Source organism: Hippocampus zosterae, unplaced genomic scaffold, assembly GCF_025434085.1.
Source record: "Hippocampus zosterae strain Florida unplaced genomic scaffold, ASM2543408v3 HiC_scaffold_412, whole genome shotgun sequence".
Classification (NCBI taxonomy): domain Eukaryota; kingdom Metazoa; phylum Chordata; class Actinopteri; order Syngnathiformes; family Syngnathidae; genus Hippocampus; species Hippocampus zosterae.
In genome coordinates this window covers 1,370-10,711 of record NW_026262942.1, presented here as the reverse complement: position 1 = coordinate 10,711, position 9,342 = coordinate 1,370, and the positions used below count along the sequence as shown (strand labels likewise).

At 58.8% G+C, this 9,342-nt stretch overlaps 1 protein-coding gene across 1 annotated transcript; it reads right to left on the bottom strand.

Annotated features, from left to right (window-relative positions):
- Nucleotides 1-2,688: 2,688 nt before the first annotated feature.
- LOC127595135 (uncharacterized) lies at nt 2,689-4,830 on the bottom strand. The gene is made up of 2 exons (XM_052056817.1): nt 4,714-4,830; nt 2,689-4,653 (listed from the first exon to the last, which is right to left on the bottom strand). Exons 1-2 carry the CDS (start codon nt 4,828-4,830, stop codon nt 2,689-2,691), a joined length of 2,082 nt encoding a protein of 693 aa, XP_051912777.1.
- Nucleotides 4,831-9,342: the final 4,512 nt, after the last annotated feature.

Below are 9,342 nucleotides of genomic sequence, written 5' to 3'. Positions count from 1 at the left end.
GCCCGCCACAACACCTCCTCCCGTCAGCAGCAACTCCAGGCCTGGGCAGATCTGGAGTGCGAGTGGCGGCATCTGGCCGAGCTGCTCAACTGACATCCAAGTTCACTCCTTCCTGTATAATTTGAACTTGACCCTGTCTTGATACTTTTTCCATCGGGGGCTGCTGGCCTTGCTGGGGGGCTCGCCCCCCAGACGCTCTTCCATGAGCTTGATGTGCTGTGGCCACGCGGTCGGCCTGCTGGGCGAGCAGCTGGTTGAGCTCTTTCAGTCGCGTGATGTTCGCCCGGGCGGGCTGATTCTCCTGCAGCTACTGCGACATGATCTGATCTAATCAGGATGAGTTTCCGAGGGGTGGCAGGCTCGCAAGACCCCCGCTTTCAAGCCCGCAAGAGCACCGCCTACCCGCCCGAGTACTCGCAGGAGCTGATGCTTTCCAAGCTGAAAAGGACAGGCTTCGAGGTATCGCTTAAAAGATTTGCCTGTCTCGACCTCAGCCTCGACGAGATCACCCAAGAGGCATGCTGGAACTACATCGACTCTGTGTGGGATCAGCTGAGGCCGGACCTCAGGCAGCTTGAGGAGGACATCGGCATCGTGGCAGGCCAGCCTGCAGCCCGAGCCCTTGTCCTGAGACTAGCGAGTCTAGCCAGCGAGGCGTCCAAGGCTGGCGACGGGCTAGGGCCTACTGTCCGGCAGGACCTCGAGCGCGAGTAAAAAGAAGTCCGCAAGAAGCTGGAGAAAAGGGACAGAACTCTGAGTAGGATGGAAGGCAAATCCGCGCGGCAGGCGGCATCTTCCCGCAGGCGGGAGCGGAGCAGGTCCAGATATAATTGAAGTTGTATGGAGATCGGTCCGGAGGAACGGGACGAGAGGGCGGTCAATTTTTAGTTGATCAGCCAGGTGCTCGCAGAAAAGGAGCCGGACCACCCGGACGCCTGCACGCTGTATTTTAAGCCCGTCAGCTGCTTCGGCTCACCGATCCGCCTGCCGATCCGAGGCAAGGCCTGCTCGCCCAGCTGCTTCTACGATGTCCGGGACTTGCCAAGACTGCTGGCCTGCAAGCAGTGCCAGCTCTGCGGGGCCCAGAACTCTTCACCCCGGTAATTCTACTGCGACCGGGACCTGGCCGAGCTGCTATCTGACCTGGACAAGCCTCCATTCCTGACAGTGAAGGTGCAGAACCGCCGCAAGGTTATCAGTCGGTCCGATTTCTGGCCCAGCCCGCAGACCCACCGGTACTTGGCTGGAGGCCCGGTCCAGGTATGCCGCGAGTGCCTGGCCGACACCGATGGCACTGTCAACAAGCGGCAGGTCGCAGCCCTGTTCGCAGCAGTTAAAAAGCCAGCCTGCCAAGAATTCGACAACCCGCAGTTAAAATGGTGCAAAGTATTTTAAGACCAATCAAAAATCGCAGGACTGCTAATCGAGAGCCGAGACGGTTCGCAGAAGGCACTCTACTACTTCACGATGCAGGGCTACTTCAAGGTATCGCTGGATGCCAGCACTGCCATCCTGCTGCTCGGCAAGGGCAGGTTCTTCATCATCGACTTCTACAAGAAGGAGCTGTTCCATGCCTCTCTCTACAACACCCGGGGCGAGTACATTCTCCTGCAGCCCGTGGCGCACGGCGCCTGGCCTTTCTTGAAGCAGGCCTGTCTGTGTGTCAGTGCTGGCTGCGTCTTCATTCTGGGCGGCAAGGCTGAGGAAACCACTGTTGCCTCTGTCTACTCGCTCAGCATCACTGAGACTGGCCTGGAGCCTCCTGTCCGCTTGCCCGCGGACCTGCCGTTCGCCTTCGCCTCTGCCGCGATCTGCAGCAGCGAGCAGCACACCCTCATCGCAGTGCCCGACAAGGGGCTGCTCGTCTACCCGGGGAACAACTTCTAAAGAGCACTCAAAGAGCGGCGTTACCGTTTATTTGAGGGACACGACTTGAACTTCAACAACTTTAACGGGCTGCTGCTGCCAGTCAAGGACAGCCGGCTGGTGCTGTTCCTGGTAGGCAAGCCCCGCAATGAAATCATGGCCAATGCCGGCAGGGAGAACCTTTTCAGGGTCGAGAAAGCGGCCGTCTTATTTGAGGTCAGAGACGGAGGCTGCCATTTAAGCGGGGTCTTGCAGGTCAGTCCTGACCTTATTAGGGACAGGCTGCCTGCCTACCTCACTGATTTCGGGGAGAACCATGCCCTGTCTGTCGCAGGGGGAGAGCTGATCCTGGCCCGCAACTACAGGTACACCACGCTCGCCGAGCAACAGCGACCTGGCCTGCTGCGACTGCAGGTGAACCTGCGGGCTCTTTCCCTGCAGGTGAGCGCCGAGCAGATCGACCTGTCGGAGTGACTCTGCACAGCGTATGGTACAGGTGCATGGTGCATGGTGCATGGTGCATGGTGCATGGTTATTTGTGTCACGGCTCAGTAGCCAGTGCGCTTGCGGACGGGCTTCTCTTACTCGGGCTTGTAGTCTGGGTTGGGCCTGACGATGATGAGGTTCTCGAGCTGGGTGTCCTGGAGCGGCATGAACTCCTCGCTCTCAAGCTCAGCCCGCTCGCCCCAGCCGATGAGGACCGGGCTGTCATGAGTCTGGAAGCCAGTGATCTTCTTGGGCTTGCCAGCCTGGCCGACGGTATCGACCGCCTGCCCGACGCGGAGCTGGATCGGCATGTTGCGAAGGTTTTCGTCGAGCTGGTCAGGACGGGACAATGAACAGCATCTTGGGGTACATGGCCAGGGACAGGGCGAACATGAGGTAGTGGTGCTGCCCGAGCACCGTGGCGTTGATCTCGACCAGCGAGTGCACGAAGGTCACCACTCCTGCCATCGCCACCTTGTTCATCAGGAACTTCTCGGAGTGGCACGGCTGGATGGTCATCGTCCCTTTGCCCATGTGCAGCAGGCCCTGCGCGATTCGCACGCAGAACAGGCCGTTCGGCTCGAAGTACTTTACGAAGCCGCGCAGCAGGTCGGCCACCCGCGAGTTGTTCGACCCCGCGCTCGCCAGCCCGAGGGCCAGCACCGCCCGGTTGGCGATCTCGGGGTTCGGGTCGTGACAGAGCTTGCCGAGCATGTCGATCACCGGCACCCGGGGGTTGGATAGGTTCAGCAGGGCGATCGCAATGGACACCATCTTCTTGCTGGCCAGGGACCCGTAGTGCAGCAGGTGGTTGATCAGTCTGTGGCACATCTCGTTGCCGATCTCCTCGCCCGAGGCGATCAGCGCCATGGAGATGACTGCCAGTTCGGTGTACTGCTCGCTCTCCATGCAGACGTGCATCATCTCCTGCATCTTGAGGACGTTGCCCGTGCCTGCATAGGCCAGGCCCTCGATGGTCAGCTGGAAGTACCTGCCCATCGGGCCCTGCACCACCTGCACGGCCTCCAGGGTGTTGTTGCACCGGCTCTGTTGGCCCAGGAAGATCAGCCCCAGCCCCACTGCGAAGAACTTGGCCAGCGGGTCCTCCATGTCCTTTTCGGTGCTCTCGATAAGGGTGTCGATCACTGCCCCTGCCACCTCGTCGTTGCACTTGCCCACGAAGATCATCCCCAGCGCCAGTGCGGCAAAGGCGCGCTGGCTCATCTTCAGCTCGGGGTTCATGATGATCGGCACCAACACCTCTTGGATGTCCTCCCTGCTCTGTCCTGCGTAGGCGATGCCGAGCCCCAGGATCGCAGGGGCGTGGACCGAAGGCTCGCCGTTTTCCAGGGCGTCGCACAGCAGCGCCTTAGCAGCGTCCTCCTCAGAAGTGATCCCAGCGTTGTAGAGGCCCGTGCCCAGATAGGCACCTGCGAGGGCAGGGCCCTGCAGCTCGAGGTAGGGCGAGATGTCATCAGCGCCAGTGTCAGGGTCCCACAGGTCAAGCATGCCAATGGAGGCCACAGCGGCAATCTGCCCGTCTTCCTTCGTCTTGTGGATCCACTGCTCATGGTCCTTCTTCTTCTTGCTGAGCATGAGCAGGTCGTCCTTAAGGCCTGCGTTGACAAAGGCGCTCACGTAGGTGGTCGACAGGTTCTCTTTGGCCGAGTCCAGCGCCGCCTTCGACTTCTCCAGGTGGGTCTTGTAGATCTCGTCGGGGTGCTTGGGGTCCTTGACCTCGAGATCCTTGGCCAGCAGGGTGAAGTACTCGGACAGCCGGGCGTTGCTGATGATGTCGTTCAGCTCGGGCTCCAGGTCAGCGATGTAGACCCGCTGCCGGGCCAGCACGAAGGCCAGCTGCTTGCGGATGAGCGGGTCCGTGCAGCTTCCAAACACGGTGCACATCCTCTCGTAGTCATCCAGCTTGAGCGCCATCCTCAGGGCGTTCATGAACTCGCCGTGCTCCAGCGACATCTCGAACAGGATGGCCAGGGTCTTTTCCAGCTCGTCCTGGTCGGCGCTGTAGCTGGAGGAGGCCGTGAGGTACTGGTTCACCTTTGAAAAATTTGCACGGGTGACGTACTTCTGGATGTCCTGCAGCCGGTCGATCACCAGCAGCAGGTCGATGGCGTCGTGCTCGGCGTTGTTGTCGATGAAGTAGGGCACGATTTCTGCCGCCAGCTGCATCAGCTCTCCACAGTCCTGCCCCGCGGCCACCCTCGCCTCGTACTCCTTGCCGATGTTCGCAGCCAGGTGTGAGATGTACTCGTGGCCCCACTGTTGGTAGTCCCGGCGCGTGCCCTGCAGCAGGTAGGACAGACTCTTCCGTTAGGAGTGGCTGGTGAAGGTCATCGCCAGCACGGACATGAAGTCTGCCAGTCGACTCCGGTAGTCTGTCTCCCGGGTGGCTTCGAAGGCCTGCTCCAACGCGGGGTAATGCGCCTTCAGGAACTTGAAAGGCTTGGGGACTGAGGTCATGGTCGAGGTAGAGGCCCGGACCACTTCCTTAAGCTCCTTAAGGCCTTGTTCCCGTACTTCAAGAGCGTCCGCACACATATGTTCGGCAAGCAGCCTGATCTTCTACTCGAGCAGGCGGTCCTCGAGCGAGACCTCCTCCTCCTTCGCGGGCTTCTGCTTGTCTTGTTCTCCAGGCATTTAAAAATATTCAAATTTTGCTATGATCAAGCTGCATTAGGTGTGGATCGGTAAGGACCGCTTTTGCTGCTGGGGGGCGGTCCGCACCGGCCCCTTCCACGACTGCTGCGCTAACCTATACCTCCACCTCGTCCTCTTCGTCCCGCTGGCCGTCCTGCTCCCCTTCGCTGCGGAGACTCTCTGGAAAGAAGCCTCTCCGGCGGTTCCGATCGTGCTGGTGCTGTTCTACCTGGCGACGGAGCTGTTCATCCTCCTGACCAGTTTCACAGACCCAGGCATCCTGCCGACGCGAGGGCTGCTGCTGATCCAGCTGCGAAGGGGGATGATCACTCAAGAATAAGCGAACGTGTTTCTCTAAGAAACCCCGGGACTCCCCTTCTGCAACACCTGCCAGATCTACCGGCCAAAGCGAAGCTCGCACTGCGGGGAGTGCAACCACTGCGTGGAGGTGATGGACCACCACTGCCCCTTCGTGAACGCCTGCGTGGCCAAGCGCAACTACCAGTTCTTCATGTGGTTCATCGTCAACATGAACGTCTACATCCTGCTCTACCTGGCCAGCCTCATCATCTTCCTGGCCCTCAAGTTCAGCAAGGCCAACCCTGCTGTCTCGCGCATCCTGATCATCGTGTTCTCGGTGGTGTTTGGGCTGATCGCCCTGGTGCTGGTGGCCTTCTGCCTGGCCCACCTCCTGTTCTCGCTCTGCAATATCACTACTCGCGAGTTCCTCAAAAACCTGAACTTCAGAGACGACGTGCGCAACGAGGTCAACTGGTTCATGCTCGAGCCCCCCAAAATCGATTTTTCTTTAGAACTTGACGCAGAAGAGCTCATTACGCTTCGCGAACGGGCATCCCTCAACAGCAACGACCAGTCCTCGCCGCCGCCCGCGGATGCGCAGGCGAGGATGGAGGTGAAAGCGCATCAGGTGGAGCCTGCAGAATGATGTGATTTGGACGCTCATTACTCTTCTCGGGCCAGCACCTTGCTTATCCGCTCGACTGCGTTCCTCAGGCGGCTGTATTCCGAGTCGCCTTGCCAGAGGGCTTCGACCAGTAGTTTGCCCTTACGGACCAGCAGCTCGTTCTGCCGGGTCACTTCCTGCCTCTCCTTCCTTAAAGCCGAGAGCCTGGCCTCAAGAACTCGAGTCTTTTCAGACTCCTCGGCCCTCAGATTGGCAAGGTTCGTTTGGTTCGCCTCGAGCATCATTGCATTGTTCTCGCGGAGTTCGAGTGCCTGCTTGATCTGCTCACTCAGCTGCTCCTTGCGCTTGAGCACCGCCTGCAGTCGAGTCGCGACCGGCTTCTCTTGCTCGATGACCTCAGCCTCGGACAGCTGCAAGCCTGATAGTTTCTGCTTTAGCCCCTGGATCGAAGACTTGAGGGTAAAGAACACTGCCTAGTAGTCTTCTTCTTCCACGGGCTGTTGCTTGTCCCTCCCTTGGTAGAATTCACTGAGGTTAACGGGCATGATCTGTTTTGGCGGTGGCTCCACGAAATTGCGCTTGTAATGCAGGAAAAGCTTGAGCCCGACAGCCGAAAAAACTAATCTGCGGAGGGCTCTGCAGAGCATGGACAGGCGGAAAAACTCGGCCTCGCTCAAAAAGTTGACTAGAAAAAACACCCATTGCAGAGGGTCCTGACCCTTAGCCGCTGGATGCAAGGCCGACCCCGCCCGTACAGCCTTGACCACCAGCGCCGCATTCCTGCCAGAAGCCTGACGCTGTCCTCCCAGCGCCTGCACGCAAACAGCCATCTCCTCCCTCAACGCCAACAGATGCTCCATTATCACTTAAAGAGGGTGGTCTCGGACTGCTCCTTGAACACCTGCCGCAGTGAACGGTACTTCGCGTACAGCTATTCCAGGTGCTGGTTGCGCTGCCGCTCGTAGGACAGCTGGTCGCGTAGGCCGGTTACCGTGCGCTCGAGCTATTGGAGGTCCTCCCCCAGCAGGCGGTTGCTGTGGATGGCTTTGTCTTTTAGTTAGCGCTGGTGGTCGGCCTTCCTGCTGGTTTAGAGCAGCTCAACCCCAAGCTTCTCGCATTTGCGGTCCAACAAACTCGCCTCAAAATTCGCCTGCTTCAGTCGGGTTTCCAAATCCCCATTGCGACCTTCCAGCTCGGCGACCACCCGCTTATAGCCCTGGATATCAGCCAGGGCCTGCTCAACCTGCCTCTCCACCCTGCACAGACTATCCTTGCAACCCTACAGCTCACATATCTTAGTCTCAAGCCCTTTGCACTCAGTTCTGGCGGTGGCCACCTCTTCCTCAAGTCTCAATAGCTCGCTATTTTTCGTTCTGACGTCCTAAAGGAGCTGTTGTAGCTACTGGGCCTGCTTGATGTTTTCTTGCTGCAACTCGGTGATCCTGCGCTAAGAGCAGGCTGCGGTCGCGGCCTGCTCCTTGCGGGTTTTTTCAAGGCCTTCTCTGACGTGGAGTAGAGTGGAGTTCTCCCTTTCGAGGTTTTCCTGTGCGACTGTTTTGGTGGCCAGCAACTCTTAAAGAGATGATATTTTCTTGCCCAAGATTGATATCTCCTCCGCTCTAATTTCAGCGAGCTTGCGTAGTTCGGGGACATGCCTGGAGACCTCCATCTCCTTGGTCAGGGCCACCCCCAGCCCCTCTTTCTCAGTCCTGAGCCGATCAACCTCCTCCCTCTACCTTTATAATGCCTCATTAAGCTCCCCGCACATCCTGCTGCTCTGCAGTGACTTCTACCTGCTTTCGATGAGTTACTGCTCGATCCGGGCCGCCCAGCTAGCCTTCCCCTGAGCATCGGCCTCTGCCTCGCCCCTCAGCCTCTCCAGAATGTCGCACTCCCCCCGCAGTTGCCGTATCTCCGCCCTCGCGCAGTCCAGATCCAGCCTCGCCCTGGCAGTCTCGGCCGCGAGTTCCTCCTTGAGGGCCTGCTGCTGGCTCTCGAGGAGGGTCAACTCGTCAGTACGACTGCTGTTGAGGTAGTGCAGCTGTTTAACTTCGTCCTAGAGGCTGGCGATTTGCGTGTTGCGATTGTCCAGGGAGTCTGAAAGAGACTCGTTGTAGCGTCGCAGGGCTTCGTTCTGAGACAGCGCCTGTTCAAGCTCGAGGGCCTGGGCTCGACGAACCTCCTCGGAAGTAGCAGTCGCTTTACTAGTCTGCTCACGGAGATGATCAAGTTGCAGGGTCAGTTCTCTGACCCGCCTGGCATTGCTGTCATTCTCCCTGCCGAGCTTCTTCGCGAGCTCAGTTTCCCTCTCCAAGGCTGCACGCAGGCGATCGACCTCAAGGCTGCTGTCTGCAAGCTTGGTCAGCAGGTCATCTTTATCCCTGCAAAGCGCGCCATTTTCAGCTTAAAGCAGGCAGGCCCGCTCCTCCATCCCCCGGCGGGCAGACTGCTGCTCCGTGCATTAGGCGGCCAGGAAATCCTGCTCCCGTTCGATCTTAAGCAGCAGCTCCCGAAGGCGGGTGTTCTCCTCCTTGAGACTGGAGATGAACTCCTCCTGGTTGTACCTGTGCGAGACTGCTTTGAAGTCCTCGTCCTAGGCTCTGCCTCGAACAGTCTCCAGCTCGGTCAGTGCCTTGCGCTCGATGATCTGGCTCTCTCCCAGCAGCTGGTTGGCCCCTTCCAGGGCTTTCTGGAGCCTGCCGATCTCAACCTCCTGCTCACGATACTTCTTGCGCAGCAAGTTGAGTTAGGCCCTGCATTGCCCCAGCTGCGTAGGCATCGATGTGTCAGACTGTATCGAAATGCTTGACATCCGGTCTGCGGGGGCCGGCCTTTCCTCCATTTTAATGATCACTCGACAAGCCCTTAGGCCATGGCCTGCTCCACCACGAGTCCGCGAGCCCGAGCCTCCTTCTCCTTGCGGGCCAGCTGCTGCTCCAGTTTGGCCAGCTCCTCCCCGCCGCCCGCCTCCATGGCCTTGGCCAGTCTCTCCCTGGCCTCAGGATAGCGGTCCAGCTGCAGACTGATTTTGACCTGCCAGTACAAGCACTTCAGGCTGTTGGGGTTGACCTTCAACGCCTGGGCCAGATGATGCTCGGACTCGGAGTACTCCCGCAGATGAAACTTGCAGATGCCTGCGTTCTGGTGACACAACTCTTGTAGCCGGGCCATCCGGGCCTCCTATGAAGGGTGGTCCGGGAAGGTGTAGTCGAAATGCAGAATCCCCTTCTGGTACATGTAATCTGCCTTCTCATACTCGCCTGTCTTAAAAGCTTGGTTTCCCTGCTCTTTGAAGTATTCTGCATTGTCGAGTTTCTCCTGGGTCGATCTCTGGTACAACTCGATTTCCTTCCGCTTGTCGTGGGTATGGGCGAAGTGCGAGAGGTAGGGGTTGCTCTTCATCTGCTACT

Coding starts and splice junctions, on each gene's coding strand:
- LOC127595135 (XM_052056817.1), bottom strand. CDS start 4,830: ATGACCTCAGTCCCCAAGCCTTTCAAGTTCCTGAAGGCGCATTACCCC. Junction 4,654..4,713: donor GACTGGCAGACTTCATGTCC/GTGCTGGCGATG, acceptor TACCTGCTGCAG/GGCACGCGCCGGGACTACCA.